This window comes from Ciona intestinalis, unplaced genomic scaffold (genome assembly GCF_000224145.3).
Source record: "Ciona intestinalis unplaced genomic scaffold, KH HT000025.2, whole genome shotgun sequence".
NCBI classification, from domain to species: Eukaryota; Metazoa; Chordata; class Ascidiacea; order Phlebobranchia; family Cionidae; genus Ciona; species Ciona intestinalis.
The window spans coordinates 112941-135166 of record NW_004190347.2 but is presented as its reverse complement, the minus strand read 5'-3'; the positions used below and the strand labels follow the sequence as shown (position 1 = coordinate 135166).

The following is a 22226-nucleotide window of genomic DNA, read 5'->3' as shown; positions in this document are numbered from 1 at the left end:
ACTTTTGTTGTTTGTTGGAGCATGATTGATATCACTGTTCAACAGTCATTTCTTGTTGTACTAAAAAACAGCTTCTCACGCTCAATTTTACACTTGTATACGAATTATATTATGCCATTGGTGTCTCGCAGTATAAAAAAATAATTCTAGAATAAAATACTACTCTGCTCAGCACTTCTGATAAACACGTGCAGCTTCCAGCTGAAATTATTTCATTACGACGTGCGATACGACACCGATCGAGTAGGATTGAATTCTACTCGATCGGCCCGTCGTACGAAGCACTTCTCGCGTCGGTAGAGTCTCGAAATTTCACTTCTCCACGTATGCTCTGACGCAGTCTGCATTAGCATACGTAACGACCTGTCGGCGTCGGATCAGAAGGCGTTAACGACGCGATAACGACGGCAGTGTGCATTGGGCTTTACGTTTGTATTGCGACCAATATTTGTTTCTGCAGATGAATAAGTCAGCGCTTCTCCTCTTGCTCGTCATCGGACTCCTCGTCCTCACCGAAATCGAAGCCGCCAGCGTCCCGGAGAGCATGGGGCCCCATTGGGTTCATTCCCGCCGTCGAGCCCCACTGGTGAATAACCGCCGTAGATGGAATTGGAATCAAGCACCGAAAGGTAAATTAAGTTCGATTTCTATTAAAATAAAATACTGACAATGCCACTTAGACGAAGTACGAATCTTTTTATTATACAATTTGCTGGTCATATATAACTTAGGTGTTTCTGTTTACAGCCGATGAATTGGCAGACATGCAGGAAGCAGTCGATCGCTTTCTTCAATAAAGTGGTGGACAGTTGGTGCCTACTGTTATTACTAGTTCACCCGACGTGTAAAACGTAATCTGCTTGTTTCAATAAACCAACACAAGTTAAACATGTTTGATTACTGATCATGGGGTATATAGAAACAACTGCGGTTAAGTGTTTTGCCCAAAGAGATATTATAGAAGGGTAGGGGAAGATGGGACATCTTTTCATTAAATGTTTCCGTCCCCACACGATTACGATATTTAGATATTATGTGCTAAAGGTGTCCTGTCTCCCTCCACCAAACTATACACACCATTAATGATAGCAGCGTCGAGCCTCGAACTGGGCAAGCTTTGGTTTAGCGGGAGTGTTGTATAGTAACATTACGCCAATTTAATAAACTCTATGATGTACGATCATGATTCAAAGCTTGTGACATGCAAGGACGTTTTACTTTAAAATTAAACAAAATATTTTAATCATCCACAAAGTAACATATTCGTTTTATTCATTATTTCATTCATTCAATCATTAATTCATTCATTCATTCATTCATTCATTCGTTCATTCATTCATTCATTCATTCATCCATCCATCCATACATTCATTCATTCATTCATTCATTCATTCATTCATTCATTCATTTATTCATCCAACCATCCATCCATCCATCCATCCATCCATACATTCATTCATTCATTTATTCATTCAATTTTTCATTCATTCATTCATTAATTCAATGTTACAAAACAATGAAGTATAATATAATGCATTCATCACGTTCCCTTTGGCTGGAGTCTAGACTGAAAACGATTGCGATAAGAAAACTGAGAAAACGTGATGGAAAAATCGATAGACATATTCTAAGCGGATTGTTCGGAAATTATAAAACGTTTAACATACGCTCACTTAGACCAAGTTGGTTCATTGTACAGAAAGCAACGATGTGCGTGGTTGGTTTGTTTCAAGGTTTTACTTTTGTAATGTGAATACTTCTTTGTAATGGTTATCCTATCTTACGTTTGTATTACGACCAATATTTGTTTCTGCAGATGAATAAGTCAGCGTTTCTCCTCTTGCTTGTCATCGGACTCCTCGTCCTCACCGAAATCGAAGCCACCACCGACCCGCGGTGGGCACCACATCATTCCCGCCGTCGAGCACCCACGGTGAATAACCGCCGTAGATGGAATTGGAATCAAGCACCGAAAGGTAAATTAAGTTCGATTTCTATTAAAATAAAATACTGACAATGCCACTTAGACGAAGTACGTATCTTTTTATTATACAATTTGCTGGTCATATATAACTTAGGTGTTTCTGTTTACGGCCGATGAATTGGCAGACATGCAGGAAGCAGTCGATCGCTTTCTTGAATAAAGTGGTGGACAGTTGGTGCCTACTGTTATTACTAGTTCACCCGACGTTTAAAACGTAATCTGCTTGTTTCAATAAACCAACACAAGTTAAACATGTTTGATTACTGATCATGGGGTATATAGAAACAACTGCGATTAAGTGTTTTGCCCAAAGAGATATTATCGAAGGGTAGGGGAAGATGGGACACCTTTTCATTAAATCTTTCCGTCTCCACACGATTATGATATTTAGATATTACGTGCTTAAGGTTTCCCATCTTTCCCACCCTATCATACATTCATTCATCACGTTGCTTTTTGCTGGAGTCTATACTGGAAACGATTGCGATATAGAAACAGAGAAAACACGATCGAAAACCAAGAAGAGAATGACAGAAACATTTCTTAGAAGATTGTTCGGAAATCATAGAACGTTAATATACGTACGTCTATAACAGGTTGGTTCATTGTTCAGAAAGCATCTATGTGCGTGGTTGGTTTGTAATACTTGTGTATTTGGACGTTTGGTCGTTTTGCTGTTAATTCCGTTCTCTTCGTTGTTTTAACTAACCTGATCTTTGCTACTGTATCCAAAGAGATAAAAAATGTTTAGTTGTGGTTTATTTTACTTGAAATTATTTCTTACTTGTGCATTTGTTTCTGTAGATGAATAAGTCAGCGCTTCTCCTCTTGCTTGTCACCGGACTCCTCGTCCTCACCAAAACCGAAGCCACCATTCCCTCTTATCCATCACCCGACCTATGGGAGAATCGAACGCCTGCGACCCGCCGTCGAACACCCCCAGCTACTCCTCGCCGCAGATGGGGATGGAATCAAGCACCGAAAGGTAAATTAAGTTCGACTTCTTTTTGAAACAGGAACTGACGATGGCAGTTTAGGCAAAGTATATATCTGTTTTAATATACAACTGGTTGGACTTGATTTTTGTCATAATCACATTTTCGTAGCACCAGAACGTTACTGTATTTCTTTACACAAGAATCGTTCAACCCTACGAGCTCCAGATCAGAGTCAGATTTGCGAACATTACTACAATATAAAGTTTGCGGTTAAATCAAGTGCTATAAAATACTTAACAAACAAAAATCCAATGATTTGTTTCTTTGAGATTTATGCATTTCGGCACGACAGCGACTTAGATATTTAGCAAGCGTTGCCTTATTACCCAAAACCATAGCGTGTTCTATTCCATATACAAGCGCTTATATAGCGAGGCACGCCATGGGATTACACCAGAGTTGGCTCATGACCCAAGCTGTATCTTTTTGTCGGCAATCATATATACCTTGTGCTTCCGTATACAGCTGAAGAATTGGCGAAAATGCAAGAACTGGCTGATTACTTTATTGAATAAAATGGTGGACGAACTGGGCAAGCTTTGGTTTAGCGGGAGTGTTGTATAGTGACATTACGCCAACTTAATAAACTCTATGATGTACGATCATGATTCAAAGCTTGTTACATGCAAGGACGTTTTACTTTAAAATTAAACCAAATATTTTAATCATCCACAAAGTAACATATTCGTTTTATTCATTATTTCATTCATTCAATCATTAATTCATTCATTCATTCAATCATTAATTCATTCATTCATTCATTCAATCATTAATTCATTCATTCATTCAATCATTAATTCATTCATTCATTCATTCAATCATTTATTCATTCATTCATTCATTTATTCATTCAATTATTCATTCATACATTCATACATTCATTCATTCATTCATTCATTCATTCATTCAATTATTCATTCATACATTCATTCATTCATTCATTCATTCAATTATTCATTCATACATTCATACATTCATACATTCATACGTTCATTCATTCATTCAATCATTTATTCATTCATCCATCCATCCATCCATCCATCCATCCATTCATTCAATCATCCATCTATCCATCCATCCATCCATCCATCCATCCATCCATCCATCCATCCATCCATCCATCCATCCATCCATCCATTCATCCACCCATCCATTCATTTATTCATTCAATCATTAATTCATTCATTCAATGTTACAAAACAATGTAGTATAATATAATGCATTCATCACGTTCCCTTTGGCTGGAGTCTAGACTGAAAACGATTGCGATAAGAAAACTGAGAAAACGTGATGGAAAAATCGATAGACATATTCTAAGCGGATTGTTCGGAAATTATAAAACGTTTAACATACGCGCACTTAGACCAAGTTGGTTCATTGTACAGAAAGCAACGATGTGCGTGGTTGGTTTGTTCCAAGGTTTTACTTTTGTAATGTGAATACTTTGTAATGGTTAAATTATCTTACGTTTGTATTGCGACCAATATTTGTTTCTGCAGATGAATAAGTCAGCGCTTCTCCTCTTGCTTGTCATCGGACTCCTCGTCCTCACCGAAATCGAAGCCACCACCGACCCGCGGTGGGCACCACATCATTCCCGCCGTCGAGCACCCACGGTGAATAACCGCCGTAGATGGAATTGGAATCAAGCACCGAAAGGTAAATTAAGTTCGATTTCTATTAAAATAAAATACTGACAATGCCACTTAGACGAAGTACGTATCTTTTTAATATACAATTTGCTGGTCATATATAACTTAGGTGTTTCTGTTTACAGCCGATGAATTGGCAGACATGCAGGAAGCAGTCGATCGCTTTCTTGAATAAAGTGGTGGACAGTTGGTGTAATTACTAGTTCACCCGACGTGTAAAACGTAATCTGCTTGCTTCAATAAACCAACACAAGTTAAACATGTTTGATTACTTATGACTGCGTTGAAGTTACGTTTAATTGCCTGAGGAATTCCACGACCGCAACAAGGGTAATAACGAGATTCGAACTTTGCACCGTTTGGTTATACGACTCGAGTAATTTAACCAATGTCCCATTGCCGTTACAATCGTACTCCTAAAACCCAGTGCTCGTATTTTTAAAATACAAACTTATACGCAGCCTGTCCTTCATTTTTAACGATCAAATTACGTTTTGGTGACAACGTATTTCTATAAGGCGCGCGTCCAAGCACTTTACCCATCAAGTCGCATTAACCCCTAACCAACTGAGCGGTTTGATTAGTCATAAACGAGGTGGCTGGTATATTAAAATATATGTCTGCTTATCAAAAGCGCCAATGTATATGAAGTAATTTCAAACAAAGAACATATAAGCATTCAAAACATTAATGTAAACGCAGTTACCGTCAGCAAATTTGGGAGCAAAGATGGCGTCTACTGACCAATGTTTGAGAACAAATTTCATCACCTATTTAACTTTTTACTTTGGTGTAAACGTATAGTAGGATGGGGGGAGATGGGACACCTTTTTATTCTATTTTCTGGTCTCATTTGGTAGTTAACAAAGAACATACAAAGAATTATAAAACGCATCCTCACGACTCCCATAGACCGTTGTTAATTGTTTAAAACACGATCAAGATATTTGGATGTTATGTGCCGAACGTGTCCCGCCTTTCCCCACCCTACTATACCACCTCGCAACATTCACACCAACAAAATTTCAAACTACTAAAATATGCTCTTCATTTTATATTGGGAAGTTTTAGACTTGGGAAGGAATTGTTGGATTTCTTCTGTAAGCGGAAGACAGTATTTCACATCGCCAAGCCCAGAGTACGGAACCTGTTGGTAAAGATGTTCTATGTAAAGTAAAGTAATAGACGCGGTAACTCGACGACAGTCGTTATAACACGAGTGTTCCATTTCATACACCTCGTGCCAGCTTACGAGTTACCACGTATGTAACTTATATAACCTTGCATTCTGGCGGGGCAACGACAGTCGTTATAACAGGAGTGTTCCATACTTATAGACTTCGTTAAAAAGCCGATTAGAGCATATACTATACTCTAAATACGAACCTTACTCGCCCCTCCCACCCTTTGCACAGCTGGATATGAACAATCCATTGTAGGATGAGAAGCCGTAATGAACATCAGTCGATCTTCTAACTCCATTTTGTTGCCTTGCTGCAAAACAAGCATCTTATTGGGCACGTCAGTGGTCATTAGATTCGTTTTGTCAAACAATTGTTCTTAGTTAAAGCCGGAAAAGGGCGGGGTAAAAACAAATTTTACACAATTTGTATTTAACTTGGGCATGAATGTAGTGAAACAACGGTAAACAGTCAAATATAGAAAAAATCATTTTTGTGAGTAGTTTCCGCCATCGCTATTTAGTGTTAGACGTTTAGAAGTAGGACGTGATTTTAACAAAAAAACTAGAGAACTGTCGTTTCGTCAAACCAAGATCACCGGCGTTTGCTGTTAATTGTCTTCTGCAAGGACACATTCTGCCACAATAATACCAATCTCAAGCCTCGAACCCTTACCCTCTGGTCAACAACTATAAACGCACTAATTACTGGCTATGACTACTGTGTCACAAAGCCATGGCGACGAACTGTTCGGGACATTTTTTTTCATTCTATTTTCTCATCCCATTTGCTAGTAAACAAAGAACATTTAAAGAATTATAAAACCGTATCCTCGCGACTTCCATAGACCGTTGTTAATTGTTTAAAACACGATCAGAATATTTGAATATTATGTGCTGAATGTCTCTTCTTACCCCACCCTACTATAACCAATCTATAACCAGAATCTCACCAAATACTTAAACGGGCCTTCCGACAACTCCCGAATCCCGCATGTGATCTCATAATGACTCATTATCTCCATTTGCGGCGGGTGTTTGTCTTTTAACATTGACAACCATTTCGCCGTGTCCATTACGATTGGCACGTGAACAATGTCCCATTCTACGTCAGCACCTACGTCATAAATGTATGATGGTAAATTGTGTGTGTATGTGAATTTAACTTATTAAACCTTACGCGGCGCGGCAAGTTAACCTTACGCGGCTCGTTATAACATAGATGTTCTGTTTCATACACCTCGTGCTTCCTTGCGAGTTAAAAAAATAAAAATAAAACATCACCCACAGAGTTACATACGTGGTAGCTGGTAAGCGGTCACGAGACGGCGATCGTTGTCCCACCACGTAAGCCAAGGATAAATAAGTTACATTTATTCGTTCATAACCCAACAGTATAAAAAATTTAAACCGATTTTTTGCAGCGCAGATATGAATCTCATATAAGGGACTTCCCCGTCGCATATTCTCTCCTTCGCTTGTTGAAAGTAAGGCAATGTATTTAAACTACCTGGACGATGGATGATTAGAATCTGTGATGGAGAATGGGTTAAACAATAGTTTGTTGGTAGAGGCTTCGCCCGTGTTATAACCAATGTTATATGGTCTGTCGTTTCCCCACAACGCGAGGATAACTAAGTTGCAATTTTACCCATTATAGAAAACGGTGCATGATTAATATCTGTGATGGAGAATGGGTTAAAATGATAATAGGGGTAAGATGGTCCATGTTTTCATTCTCTTTTATTGTCCCATGAGGTAGTAAGCGAAGAATATTTTCACATTTATAACCGTATCATTATGGCTCTAAAAGAGCTTTGTTAATTGTTAAAAACATGTTTGGGAAATACGGAATGTTATATGGTAACGGTATCCATCTTACCCCACAGTACTATACACACATATACCCAACATTACGTAATACATGACGTACCTTCCCGTATTTATGAAGAACTTTCATGACGTGGGTAAAGGTCAACTGGGGGTCAGTGAAGTGTTGTGCTGAGTCATGTATTATGACGCGGTCAAAGGGGGCGTGGTCGTAGGCGTGGTCTTTGGTGGCCTGGAATTATAGTATTGGGGTAAAATGATTTTAATTTTTTTTTCCTGTCCTATTTGGTGGAAAAAAGTATTTACAGAATTATAAAACCGCATTCTCACGACTTCCATAGACCGTTGTTAATTGTTTAAAACAAATACGGATCAAAATAGGATTTAAGTTGCTAACGCTGTTCCATCTTACAACACCCTACTTTATGAATATATCTAAACGGTCTATTCTGCCCTTTACAAAACATAGGGTAGTTTTTTATTTAGCTTTCTGAATACGATAGCGAAAATCAAGTTAGTTAAAACCTCGATATGATAATAAACAGTTAAGCTGATTTAATTAAATATTTGCAACCCACTATTAGTTGCTTCTTATACGCTTTAGCAGCCAAAACCTTTTAACCAATGCTTTTTTATTTTTTTATCTTAAGAATGTTATAACGGCTGTAGTTTTGCTGTTGATTTCCTTTTTACCTGTGCGAAGAACTCTTCAGCGCCCACGTGCGATATTTTAAACGCGAGTAGACGATGGTTTTCCTCAATGTCGCGGTAATCGACTTTACCTAGGGGAAATAAAGTCATATTGACAAAGTCGTTTAATGTTGAGAAACATATTTACGGAGTGTTTGTATCACGGATTCAAGGCTTGATGCGGCTACCACCCATAATGTTACATAAATGGTAACTCGTAAGTGGGCACGAGGTGTATGAAACAGAACAACCGTGTCATAACGAATGTCGATGGCCCGCCATGTGAGGATAAATAAGTTACATTCATTAATCACGTCAATGCTAACTTACCAGGGAAAACGGATAAAATAGGTTTGGTGAGACAGAAATGATCTTCCACTAACGGCGCTAGAGAACCCTTTTCCGGTCCAACATAAACCACGCGATGATAAGTGTCGACTTCAAGGTATTTGTGGATCAACTATGGGTTTTGTGATGTCATTTATTAGTTATTAACTTATATGGGGTAACTCGTGAGTTGTTGAGAAAGTAAAAAACAGCCACGAAGTTAAATACGTGGTAACTCGCATAAGATGTATGAAACAGTTTAACTTATTTATCTTCGCACGGCGGGGCAACAACATTCGTCATAACACGGGTGTTCTGTTTCGTACACCCCTTTAAAAGTTACCACGTCTAAAACTTTGTGGGTTGTTACTTTTCAACAAATTAGTCACAAACCTTAAACTGAATGCATACGAGTTACCACATTTCATTTACCCACTCTACAACCTTGTTCTTACATGCATAATACTGGATTCATCTCTTCAAAAATGTTGTTATGTATAGTACTGTGGGGTAAAAAGAGACACCTTTAGTACATAATATTCAAATATCCTGATCGTGTTTTAAACAATTAACAATGGTCTATGGGAGTCGCGAGGATACGTTTTATAATTATTTGAATGTTTTTTGTTTTGTTTACTACCAAATGAAAAAAGAAAATGGGTTAAAAAGATGTCCCATCTCCCCCCACCATACTATACTTAAACTTAATGTAGACGGCTAGCACATCATACTTATTCACTTGCCCACTCTTCACCGTTGTACTTACATGCATGATATTAGCCTCATAAATCTCCCCAAACCTAAACCGTTCCTCTGGTGGGTACCACGGTATATTAATGTTATCTTGATGTTGTTCGGATATCAAACTCATCGGTAAAATTGGTGGGTCGCTAGGTGGAACCCAAGAGTCAAGGTCGTATTCTTTGTAACGGTCCCCTACGTCATCTGCTGGTCATTCCATAAAAATCGAAAGAAAAAAATTATTCATTGAATCGAATTGTTTTCTAAAATGTATGTCGGGACTTTAAGTAATTTACCGGGAGTAATTTACAATTACTTTTGTAATAAACTAAACATTAGGAAATATGGGATCTTATGTGGCTAACGAAATCCATTTTACCCAACACAATTATATCTATTTTTCGCTGTATATTCGTAAGTACAATCAAATCACCTGTTACGTCACAATCCTCATTCTTAGCAACAATTCTTTTCTTCGGCAATCGGTCCTGCTTCGGTGTCCGCGATCTCGGGGTGAAATAATCAGGTTGAACTTTGACCGAGACAATTGGTCGATGTTTAGTGATGGTGGGCGTGGTTGGTTGGCGTGGGGGGAGGGGCGGCTGTTGAATGGATGAATCAATAGCTTAATTATTCTTGCGTGGCGGGATGGCTGTCTTTTTTCGTTGACGGGTGTTCTGTTTTATATACGTTATGCTTGTTTACGAGATACCACGTATGTTACTTTGTGGGTGATTGTTTTTATGGCTGACAATTTAGACAAATAGTTACCACTGATGGGATGAAGCCATTACCACTAAGTGTCTTGGCCAAACACATACGCATCTCAGTATTAAGCATGGAACCCGGTATCTTTTAGTTACGGTGCAAACATATACGTGGTAACTCGTAAGCAGGCCTGAGGTGTATGAAACAGAACACCCGTGTTATAACGACTGTTGATACCCCGCCATGCGAGGATAAATAAGCTCCATTTGACCAACTGTAGAAACTCCTACCGCTATTTTTCTTGATTTTCGTGTTTTGGGCTTTCGTGTTGCCTTCTTCATTCCCGGTGAAGGGGATCTCCCTTCGTCTTCCGATTCTTCAGGAATCTCCGTTGAAAAAAATTTGACGATTTTCATTCTCTCCTCCGGTGCTTCCCCGATGTTTTTTGGTACGGTGACGTCATTTGGCCTTAAATTAATAAAATAAAGGGGAAAACCCCGTATTTGAACCTTGTTACTTTAAATACCTGCCGAATCTCGCGCGCCCACGAGCGGATGTAGGTCTGCTACTCTTCAAGCTCATCTTAACAATGTTATAATCAGTAAAATAAACAAACAAAGATATTGTCTACCAGCACAAATATAAACTTCTATCAAGTTCAAGCTGATTAAATTGTGACGTAACAAACTATACTGTGACGTAACAAACCTGTACTGTGATTCATAAACCACCTTCCACCAGCACAACCAGCAAACAATGGAAAACATTCGACAATTCACAACAATACCTATTATTACCCGCGCGCGCTCTATTGTTACGTAACAGTATCAAAGCAGCGCTTTTTCAGCTGGCGTTGTAAGCGGAATCGAATTTATTTTGCAACGCAAGTATTATAATTGGTAAAGCGCCGGGCGCCGGGCGCCGGGCGCCGTGGCAAAGTGGTTAGCGCGTTTGCTTCGAACTCGTAGTTTGCGAAACAAAAACCTTAGATATAGTAGGGTGGGATAAAATGGGACACCATTTCACTCTATTTTCTCGTCCCATTTAGTAGTAAACAAAGAACATTCAAAGAATTATAAAGCCGTTTTCTCACGACTCCCATGGACCGTTGTTAATTGTTTAAAACACGATCAGAATATTTGGATATTATGTGCTAAAGGTGTCCCATCTTATCAAAGAACACTATACAACTTATCAAAGAACACACTGTTGTATAGTGTTCTTTGATCTTATCCGCAGTACTATATATGGTAATTCGTAAGCGGGCACGAGGTGTATGAAACAGAACACCCGTGTAAACGACCACCGTTGCCCCGCCAAGCGAGGTTAAATAAGTTACATTCATTCATTGAAGCGCTGATTAATTAATTAACACCGATTGTTGCTTAGTAACGCGTCGTCGTGGTCCACTGGTTTTGTCACGTGTATGGTTGGAGTCATTGGCCTTACATCATCAGCCTGTTAAAAGATTATTCAAATTATTTATTTGTTTTAATTAAGTTTTTATATACACCTCGTGTTGGGTTATGCGCTACCACGTATGCACTTAGTGGGTGATTGATTTTTATGTCTGGCTGACAATTTGGACAACCCATAAGTGACGACTGAGTTGGAGCAGTTTTCGTTAAGTGTGTTTCCCAAGGACACAGAAACGCTTATAGGAAGCCTCGGTTCTCTAACCAACTTCAGCATCGTAACAGGAGGACACCGGGTTTGTGACCTTGGGCAAGACACTTAGTGGTAATTGCTCTAACTTAGTGGTCACTAATAGGTTGTAGCACCGTGGCAGTTAGGGTAATGAGGCAACTCTGGTCTATCTCTTAGCGGCCTTGGCGTGCCTCGTTGTAGTACTTACACATAGGCAGTGGCGCAGCCAGAGGGGGTTTAGAGTGTCGCGACCCCCCTCTTTAAACCCCCAAAAAATTAATTAAAAAATAAATATTTTTTGATTACCCCCTTTATTTGTTGCGCCAATGCACTTTATTTGTTGTGCCAATGCACTTTATAACATATTAAACCTAATGGTTGTCTGTTACATTAGAACTAAGTAACAAATAATTGCCTTTACTTTTTTCGGTGTTGACGTCAGTGGATGCGTCACACCCGAAGTTCGCTCTAGCGATTTGAACTCTGAACTCGAAGAAAGCTTTCGTCGCGATTTCGTTACAGCGACGATTTCTGATTGACATTCTGTGACGTCACCAGAACTGAATGAATGACGTAACAAACCAGGTGCTGACGTCATATGTTGTTCGCGAATATTCGACCGCAAGGTGTCGCTAATCTTTCGCAACCACTCATGAGCAACACCTAGCTGTAAGATGTTACAGCACAAAAATCTTATAAAATAATTTTTCAACTAAAAATGAAAAAATAAGCTTCAATAGAAATTTTATAAAAAGCATTTTTTTCGTTCAACATTTGATGAAATTTATTTTGAAAGCAAAGTGGAAGAACAAGCAGCCAATTAATTAATTAACTAACTAATTAAACATTTGATTAATTAAGCTTCATTAGTGCGAAAACAGCTCGACAGTTTGGCATGAAACAATATTTCGATAAAAAGTAAAATTTGATTTTTACAACGCTTAAAAATAATTTTCTAACGCGCATCATTGTAATTGGAAAGAATAAAATCGAAAGGCAACACTGAATATGCATAGGAGCATCAACATAGTGATTGTTGATGCAAACACGTCATAGACCCCATTATTACATCATAGGCAACAAACTTTTTAAAACACACGGGAGGCAGGGGTAGTCAGACGTGCATTCCTTTAAAAACAAATGTGATTCCAATGTTTACCGATTAATTCAGTGCAGAAAGACACACAAACATGTGAAACAAATCTAACTTTGGTTTTAACTTGTAAAGTTTACTGATTAATGCAGTGCAAAAATTCTAGGGTAAGTCTGCCCACCCTGCCACCCCAGGTTTGGCGCCTATGCTTATAACATATGATTCCTTTCAGGAAATTAGATTGCACTATATTCACTTGTGTTCAATTGCTGTGTGGGGGTTACTAGAGGTCACCATGCAGGGTTACCAAAGGTCAGAAACATTGTGTGCAAATATTCATGCAAGGTTATTGTAGGTCACTCTCTTCGCCAAGGGGTTACTTGAGGTTACGACCTTCCAGGTTACTAGAGGTCAAGCATCATGCGACACGGGGTTAGTTGGGGTTACCTCAGGTCGCCTACCTTCATATCTTTTCCTACATCAGGGGATCTCCGGACACTAGTCTGCGGAAAAAATAATTTATGTAAAATAATACGAATAAAATTTTGATTATCATTATTTTTATTCCAGATAAATCAAAAAGTCATTATTACATTGTCTATGGTAGCAGTCTGTGAAAATATATTGTTTGAATAAAATATTCAACACTAGTTGTATTAGGTACCAAGTCTTAGTAATGTAAGTATAAGTTAATAAAGATAAATTTTCTGTTTTATATGAAATATGGGGCGAAAGGCACACTTTGAAATCTAGAATGAAAAGAAGACTCCGGGTGCTACCATTTACTTTCCCAAAAAATAATTGCCTATTAAAGTTACATTCGTAGTAACTTGTAAGCTGGCACAAGGTGTATGAAACAGAACACTCATGTTATAACGACTATTATTGCCCCGCCATGTGAGTATAAATAAGTTAAATACGTGGTAACTCGTAAGCAGGCACAGGGTGTTTGAAACAGAACACCCGTGTTATAACGACTATTTTTACCCCCCCCACGCAGGCCCCACCACGCAAGTTACATTGATTCATTCATTGATAAGTGTTAGGTCTTTAATAAAGCACATTCAAGCATGTTGTACACCCCCACACCACTTACCACGTGACTTGAATATACTGAAGTAGCTTTCGAGCGATTTCTCTTCGAAATAATTGAAACCACATCTGCGTTACTCCCACTAGGGGGCAACGAAGAGTCCATTGTTTCGCGGATGGCAACCTCCTGTCGAATCCGATCGAGCGAGAGAATATTATCCACGGAGCGTGTCGCTCGCATCACGTATTTCTCAAAGTCGTTTCCATCGTCTTCGTCTGAGTTCGATTCCATTTCAACTTCTTCGGGGGCAAGCTGGGTAAGATGGGGTTGTTGGGGTAAACAGAGTGTTTATTATTTATACGGAATGCAGTAGGGTGGGAAAATATGGGACACCTTTAGCACATAATATCAAAATATCCTGATCGTGTTTTGAACAATTAACAACGGGAGTCGTGGAGATATGTACCGGGTTCAAGGCCCACCCTGGGAACTCACCTTTGCGCCACTTGCAGCAATTACAGCCATTGTATCGTGGTCTTCCCCATCAGATGTGGGAGGTGGGATGTTGGATGCTATCTCGTATACCACACCAGATGTAAGGAGCGGCTGCTTATATAAGTGGCTGTTAGTTTTGGTGTGGTATACATGGTGTATTTACATGGTAAGACACATATGGTAATATTATTAATTGACAGTGGGCAAGAGACACACATGGTGTATACATACAAACATGGGTGTCTTCTTGTAGTAATGGTAAGACTTATATATGGTATATTCATATCAGAAATTACTCATATAAAAATCCGACGGTGGACTTCCCTACCCTGCAAAACCTGTGAATTTAATCAGTAAACATTACACCCCCTTATAGGAACTAGTAACTACCCCTGCCTTCCCGGCATTTTTAAAACATGGTGTATTTATACACCTTATGCTCACTGCCCAGTCACAACACCCCACAACTGTGCCAACTCACCCTGCCTTGCATTTTTCGCATGATCGAAGCCGTGAAACCTTTCTGTCGGTAGATGGCGACACAGAGCCGCTTCCTTAGAACGAGGTCCATTTCAACGGGATGACTCAGCCGTAAATGAACCTGAGTCATAATATTGATTATGATGCAATCATAATTAAACAATATGCTAAACCAGGGGTCCTTAAACTCTTTTAAGCCCCCCCCAAATAAAACCCCAACAAAACTTGCACCCCCTTTTTTGTTAAACTATCAGTATTTTGTTCAATTAATTTCTACCATAATCCACCACAGTCGAACCTGGCAATATGGTATGAAATATTAGCTTTTCGCTTCCTTGTTACAGTTGCGTTTCATTTACTGATGAAGCCTCGCCGGCAGACGGAACGTTGGAAATACACTACGTTTTCATACCAGATAAGCCACTAATATATTATATATACTATGCCTGGTAGCAGAAGTAACATTATATCTGATAGCATAGCGTAAATCAGTTGTTTTGGTAAAAGTTGGTGCGTGTCACGGATAGAGTTGGGGACTGTGTTGTCTATGGAGCCTGAAATGGACCACCGGTCGCATGAGCGACTTAAAAATAGACTCCCCGGGTGCTGGGGTAATGGGCTAAGTCTGGCCTAAATCCCAGTTCCTTGACAAGGACCTTACCCACAAAAAATAAAATAGAAATAGAAAAGCTTGTGCGCCTGATGAAGTCAACCTGTATGTGATGTTGTAACAAACACACTGACCAATCAAAACAACAGAATAAAGTAAAACAGAAGTCAACACGAACAAACACAGAAATCTTACTTTAACAATGATGTAGACTCGTTCACCACTAGGTGTCACTCTATTAAGGAATATCGAGTCGTGCATGGATGAATCCCATGATGTGATCGCTGATACGTGGCCACGGTACTGTGATGTAATAATAAGTATTATAATGTCATATATGATTATGGGATAATGCATTACAGCTGTATGGGCTTTCTAGGGTAGGGGTAGCTGTGGTATCAAAACAAGAGGCAACAGACGTTACCCATTATATTATTATATTGGAAAATATCAACTCTCGAATAAATTTCATGTTACAACGCATGCCCTTGACATCATCCTTACAGAAGAAAATATGAGTATTTTGTGCATTTTTTCTTCAGAAAATGTACAAATTCTCTTTTATGGAGAATAAAAATGAGATCGAGAGTTATTGTATAAAGCACTTAATATATATATATTTTGTATTTATTCTAAATATTTGAACAGATCACATTAAACATATAATAAGTTGTTAGCGTCAGGTAGTTTTCAAAATGTATGCAAGGATTACGTCAATGTTACTCAACCGACAGTCAGACAGGTATAAATTTCTTGAGAGTTTGTTTAGCATGGCCGGACATCATATATATATATTTTGTAGTTAATCTAAATATTTGAACAGATCACATTAAACATATAATAAGTGAAACCACCTACATCGGACTGTGGAGCCCTCACGAAGGGAAGTTGTACGAACGTTCCCGGTATTTCCTGCGGTAACTCGCTGTCCAGACCAGCTGGGGCACGGATGATGTCTTCGCAGTCTACTGGGTCAGCTGGGGTGAAATTAGGGGTTAGAGGGTTTATTGTAGCCATGGGGTTAAGTTGTGAATGTAATGTATTCTGTATTTATAACCATAAAAGGTAAAATAATTTATAATAATATTTGTTTTACTCTGCTTTAACGTGAAGGTAAAACTTAAAACAAATTAACATTTTTATACCAGAGGACCAAAAGTGTCTATGTTATTTTTTTGTTTGTGTGTCCGCACATACACCAGTACAGGTATAGAATGTTCAAGAATAAAGTTTGCTGATTAATTGAAACAAGGTAAGCGGGTAAAATATGGTGAAATACAAGATAAAGTTAGCTCATTAATTAGACCTATTTACATACACAAGAAATACTTACAGTCGAGATCCAGGAAAATAACAGGAACGTGCATCTCCACAGATGGTGGTGGGACCCTGCGTGGTGGAATGTTAATATTATTAACTATTTTGTAAAAATGTAAGTTTAAGGGAATGTAAGCAACACTGTATATTGGCAAATCACTAAACAATTCATTATTTCAAAAATAAACAAGAATTGCACATTAGATTGTTGTGTTCCATACATCTCGTGTCCGCTTACAAGTTACCATGTATGTTACTTATTTATCTATGCGTGAAAAAACAACAGTCGGGAAAAAAACAGCCGTTATAACAAGGGTGTTCTGTTTCATACGCCTCGTGCAAGTTACCAGTTTGTAACTTTGTTGGTGATTGTTTTTTATGTCTAAGTGTTTGGCAAAGAACACATACAACTACAACTGTCTTAAAATTTTCACCACCCAATAAAGGAAACCCTTTTTTTACCTCCAACCCCATCTAACCACCAAACCCCAATATAACACCAACCAAACCCCCCAAACCAACCCCCATCACCCACCATGCAGCTGGGGCCCCGGGAACCCCCGAACTTGGGGTGGGGGCTAGTATTGCGTTTCTTTCTTCCGTTAACGTCACCCATTGATCAAATAAATTGTTTTCTCTTTCTCGTTCCAACTCCGTTTTATCTGCAACGATAAATATCGTTAAAGTGATTGTTAAGTCATTATTTAAAAATTTCCTTTTTCAGTTGTTTTAATAATCTGATATTCGGTATTATATTTGAAAGATAAAAATAAAATAATGTAATTAAATAGTTAAGTAAGTAAGTTAGTGTTAGTTAAATGGCAAAGTTGAATAGGTGATTGCTCAGATTTAAAAAATATACTGTAATTGTCAAAGCAAAAGTTTTGTTATACGGGTTTAATTGGCTGAGTGGTTAGGTGCCTACATTGTAACCCAAAGAAACGAGGTTCAATGCTCGGTAGAGATAGATGTTTGTGTTAGGTAAGACACTGCTACATACTAGATCACACTTAAGTATTACACTCAACTAACATAACACATTGCACAACCAGTGTCTGCATTGTAACCCAAGCATACCGCGTTCAATGCTTGATACTGTGAAGGTGTCTGTACACAGTATCAGACATGCGAAGTCGTATGCAAACCCATTTTTGAATTCCGCATGCGGCAGCGAAATCTGGACAAAACAGACAAAACGGACGAATTCCGGTAACAGACAAAACGGACGAAACTGTGTACAGCCACCTTTAAAAGTAACATTAGTAGTGTTTGAAGTGAATTGTCGCCCCAATTTTTAAAACAGCAATGATAACATATGTTTGAGCCACCTTTAGGTAGTTTGTTATAGACAATTAACATTGTTATAGAACAGACAACCTACTTTCTTTACTCGTTAAATTCTTGATTTGTTTATCCAGATGTTGCTTCCTTCTTTCGGAAACTTTTAGCCACTCGTTACGTAACGAGGTTAAATCTCGGTCCTGGTAACTGTCGAGTCCTCTGTGGGGTATGTAGTGTTAAGGTGTGGGGTATAAGCATTGCAAGTGTGTGGTTCATACCTTGGAAATATCCACAACTATTCTATAAAACCATAGAAAACACAAGTAGACCTACCCATAGTCAGGTGAAAGGTAAATTAGTCATTTTGTGTTCCAAAGAACAGGTAAAAACATGGGTAATTTCTTTACTAGTTTAAAAATGGTAACCATATATCCAGTAGGTATATGCATATATACAGACACGAACACAAAATACACATATACACAGTATGCCTGCATATAGATATACACAAGCGCGCTAAAACCATATATAACATACACATAGCATATACACTACCTGTCTCTATTAGTAGCTCTGCAAGTTATACTCCCAGCGTATACTGCAGCCACACTCCCACATATTAAGGGGAGGGTGCCAGTGTCGTCAACAGGGGTGACCGATGTTTGGATTCTACGTGATTGGCCCTGTGGATGTATTGTGATGTCATTGGATGTATTGTGATGTCATTGTTAAGATTGTGACAATACCAAACTTTATAAATAACGATATATTTTATTCTGTATAGATGAGATCCTGGAATTTAGGCCAGGTTTGGCCCATTACTTCCCAAAAAATGAAGGGATAGTTCGATGACAATTTCTTTGAAATAGTCTAACTTATTGGTTGTAACTTCAATACTGATATTGTGACAATGTCAAACTTTATAATAAACAGAAACTTATATAACCTCGGGGAAGGCAGGGATAGTTGGACGAACACTCTTATGAAACAAATACTTAATTGGTTGTAATGTTTACTGATTAATGTAATGCAGAAAATTCCAGGGTAGGCCTACCCACCCTGCCACCCCAGGTTTGGCGCCCAAGATATTATGATCATACAATCTTGTTTATACTTATATCAAGAAGTTTTTACACAGAACACAAAGTGACCATGAAGCAAGCCACATACACCCATACGAAAGAGTCGCCCACCACTACAAACCTGTTTAAGATAAAAAGATCTTCTGTCATTTGTTTTTTATGATCTTTAAAGAAATATCCAAAAAATTGCCAGAAAATCTCTTCAAATCAAAATACATCTGGTTACAACAGCATATACTTGCATACAAACCTGTTTAAGTTGGAAAGTTCCGACGCACGCAACCTCAGGTTTAGGAAGGATATCAACAGCTTCATAATCACCATGGTCACCAAGCTCCTGGATTGTAACGTCAACTCGTAGCCGTTTCAAAACCTCACTCCATCTGGGGGGTTAGGATTTAATTGTCAGTCGTAGGTTCTATTATATGTAGGGGAGGGTTGGTTCCCGCAGCGTGACACGCTAGCGATTTAGGCCAGGATTTGCCCATTACCCCAACAGTGGAGGTGTATGAAACAGAACACTCATGTTATAACGACTGTTGTTGCCCCACCATGCGGGGATAAATAAGTTACATACATAGTAACTTGTAAGCGGGCACGAGGTGTATGAAACAGAACACCCATGTTATAAGACTGTTGTTGCCCCGCCATGCGAGGATAAATAAGTTACATACGTGGTAACTTGTAAGCAGGCACAAGGTGTATGAAACAAAACACCCATGTTATAAGACTGCCGTTGCTCCGCTATTAGAGGATAAATAAGTTACATACGTGGTAACTTGTAAGCGGGCACAAGGTGTATGAAACAGAACACCTGTGTTATAACGACTGTCGTTGCCCCGCCATGCGAGGATAAATAAGTTACATACGTGGTAACTTGTAAGCGGGCACGAGGTGTATGAAACACAACACCCATGTTATAAGGACTGACGTTGTTGAACATAATGTATGTTAAGTTCAATCAGTAGCAATGTACTGTGGTAGTGGCTTGTTCATCTTAAACTAATGATCAGAGAAATTCATTTATTCACACAACAACACACTTTTTTTTGATTGTTTTACAAAACCTTTTAGGGTGCTCAAGGATAAATAAGTTTCATTCACACCACACTCAAAGAAACAACGACATCACTATGACATCACACCCACCTTTCTTTGAGCGATTTACTTTTATCCGACAACAAGCTCGACCCCCGGTTCCGTGACCCCCTGACCCTTCCCACGCGACCCCATGACCCCGGGGAGGATGGGGTTCGTGCGAGGTTGTTATGGTAACGATCCCGATGGCCCCACACCTCGACAGCGAGCGAGGACGATGAGGTAAGACGGTCCACGAGCTCCTCGGTGATGTTGCACGTGAACTCCATCGTGTGGTTGAATCGAATGTTTAACGTAGACCTTGACATAGATATCATTTATAGGAGCATAGATATCATATATTGGGACATAAATATCATATATTAGGACATAGATATTATACGTTGCTGACAATTTTGACATAGATAACATACATTAATTGTACGAGATTGTTATTCTGTATGGCCAACAATTTATTCAAGCCATTAGTGACCACCGGGTGGGTTGTCACGGCGCCGGCCAAAGATATCATATTTTATACAATTTACAAATACTAAAACCTTTTGATTTTCCTTAAACAAATAAATAGTTCATAAACTAATTGTTTTCTTAATATTAGTTTTAAAATACCTTCGTTTTGGTGAAACTTTATCAGGACTTAGATCAGGAGGAACCAGAGTGACCTCAGGGCAATCCAAGAATGTATATTGACATTCTACGAAGGGGGAGAGGGTGGGAGAGAGACCTTGAGCTTCAATGATTGTAACTCTGTGGTGGAGGGGGTTGATTTATATTGACATAATATAGGTTCATAAAACATGGTTTTTGTGGCCAGTTTATACAAACAAAATGGCGTCATAATTAGTTATATAGTTTTTAATCTATGTAAGTGTTGTGGATACGCCTCCGGCACGCCCCCGACAAAGGCGCACTTGCATGCCGTAGCCACGTGATCTGCGCAATGTGCCGCAATCAGCGTGATTCATTATTAATTTGTGTCGCTATGTCGCGATTAAGTGCCCTATATATACGTGTGTGCTCGCCTTAGTTTTCATTCGCTATTCGAGCGTTTCAATACAAACCCAAGAATACAGCAGTAAAAAACCTAATTTATAGCACCCTAGTATGTACAGTAACAATACGGATACACAAAACATAGAGACAACAAACCTGCAAGTTATCTGCGGCGACAATTTCTTTTTCTCTTTATTTTCAACCGGTGACGATAAAGATGACAAGCGTGAATTAACCGAATCATTTAGTGTCACTCTAGGGAGTTCCCCCTTCACCCCATCCACAGGGGGGTCCGTACTCAAACTCGAACCCACCCCGCTGCTGGAGCTGGAGTTCGAAATCACCCCGTCAAGTTTTTTAGAGTCGGAAGATGATTTTGAATCAGAGTCGTCACCCCCGAACAACATACGATCGGGGATGAAACCTTCGACGCGCTGGATGTCGACAAGGAGCTTGCCTGCAACCTGAATGTGATATATAACTATTAGAGACTTTCATGTTAGAATAAAAAGAGCTCCCCTGCTAACAGGTGATCGATGTTATGAAGTTTTTGGGCCTGGAGCAATATAAATATAATATTTGGTATATATACCATGCATTATAGCTGAAAAAAAAACGTGTGTGTGTGTGTTTTGGCTATTACACTCTTGCAGTGTTGCCCGATGCTTTAATCTGCTGGACCTAATGTTGCCAGCTTTTGTTAGTCAGTCACTACTATAGTGGATTTTGCATGTCATAATACATCGTCATTTAATATCTATCGCACCACCCACCTGTCCATGCTGATTAATAATAGGAACGGGGTAACGTAGTGGGTTCCCCTGTAGTAGACACGTGAGGAAAACATTGGCGACCCCAACTAGGAGTTGGCTACGTTCCGTTTCGTTGAATGGATCGTCGTGGGTGAACGATTTGTTCTGTTGAAGTTGATGTGATGTCATAATAGGATTTTACGAATTGTTAAATAATTACAATCGTGATTTTAAT

General features: G+C 39.0%; 2 protein-coding genes and 2 long non-coding RNA genes across 8 annotated transcripts in view; 2 read left to right on the top strand and 2 right to left on the bottom strand.

The window, feature by feature from the left end:
* The first annotated feature begins 7 nt into the window (after positions 1-7).
* Positions 8-888, top strand: LOC104266444. Its single transcript, XR_717560.2, has 2 exons — positions 8-629; positions 748-888. It is a non-coding gene; the product is annotated as an uncharacterized LOC104266444 (long non-coding RNA).
* A 3329-nt stretch (positions 889-4217) lies between these two features.
* LOC104266442 lies at positions 4218-4893 on the top strand. 2 transcript variants are annotated; one of them, XR_717558.3, is made up of 3 exons: positions 4218-4378; positions 4482-4641; positions 4760-4893. It is a non-coding gene; the product is annotated as an uncharacterized LOC104266442 (long non-coding RNA). The 2 variants fall into 2 exon arrangements; XR_003396611.1 differs by having other exon boundaries at positions 4363-4417.
* Positions 4894-5214: 321 nt separating this feature from the next.
* LOC100180224 lies at positions 5215-10902 on the bottom strand. Of its 4 annotated transcripts, none has more exons than XM_018815019.2 (11): positions 10819-10902; positions 10401-10578; positions 9836-10004; positions 9428-9609; positions 8665-8794; positions 8338-8426; positions 7748-7876; positions 7226-7346; positions 6768-6931; positions 6021-6128; positions 5215-5781 (listed from the first exon to the last, which is right to left on the bottom strand). In XM_018815019.2, exons 1-11 carry the CDS (start codon positions 10875-10877, stop codon positions 5668-5670), a joined length of 1443 nt encoding a protein of 480 aa, XP_018670564.1. In that variant the 5' UTR covers positions 10878-10902; the 3' UTR covers positions 5215-5667. The 4 variants fall into 4 exon arrangements, with proteins under 4 accessions (XP_018670564.1, XP_018670565.1, XP_018670566.1 ...); XM_018815020.2 differs by having other exon boundaries at positions 9428-9606; XM_018815021.2 differs by lacking the exon at positions 10819-10902 and adding an exon at positions 10637-10774.
* Positions 10903-10968: 66 nt separating this feature from the next.
* The window catches only part of LOC100176345 (kinesin-like protein KIF13A), a 33278-nt gene continuing 22020 nt past the window's right edge, over positions 10969-22226 (bottom strand). The window contains exons 21-37 of the mRNA XM_026837829.1: positions 22013-22156; positions 21396-21703; positions 20856-20993; positions 20298-20546; positions 19399-19531; positions 18622-18749; positions 18167-18285; positions 17321-17447; positions 16802-16857; positions 16327-16445; positions 15664-15771; positions 14860-14979; positions 14379-14489; positions 13947-14195; positions 13312-13353; positions 12179-12424; positions 10969-11568 (exon numbers count right to left, since the gene is read on the bottom strand). Coding sequence (XP_026693630.1) covers positions 11479-11568; positions 12179-12424; positions 13312-13353; positions 13947-14195; positions 14379-14489; positions 14860-14979; positions 15664-15771; positions 16327-16445; positions 16802-16857; positions 17321-17447; positions 18167-18285; positions 18622-18749; positions 19399-19531; positions 20298-20546; positions 20856-20993; positions 21396-21703; positions 22013-22156 — 2487 coding nt within the window. The 3' untranslated portion in view covers positions 10969-11478. The remainder of the gene's footprint in view (positions 11569-12178; positions 12425-13311; positions 13354-13946; positions 14196-14378; positions 14490-14859; positions 14980-15663; positions 15772-16326; positions 16446-16801; positions 16858-17320; positions 17448-18166; positions 18286-18621; positions 18750-19398; positions 19532-20297; positions 20547-20855; positions 20994-21395; positions 21704-22012; positions 22157-22226) is intronic.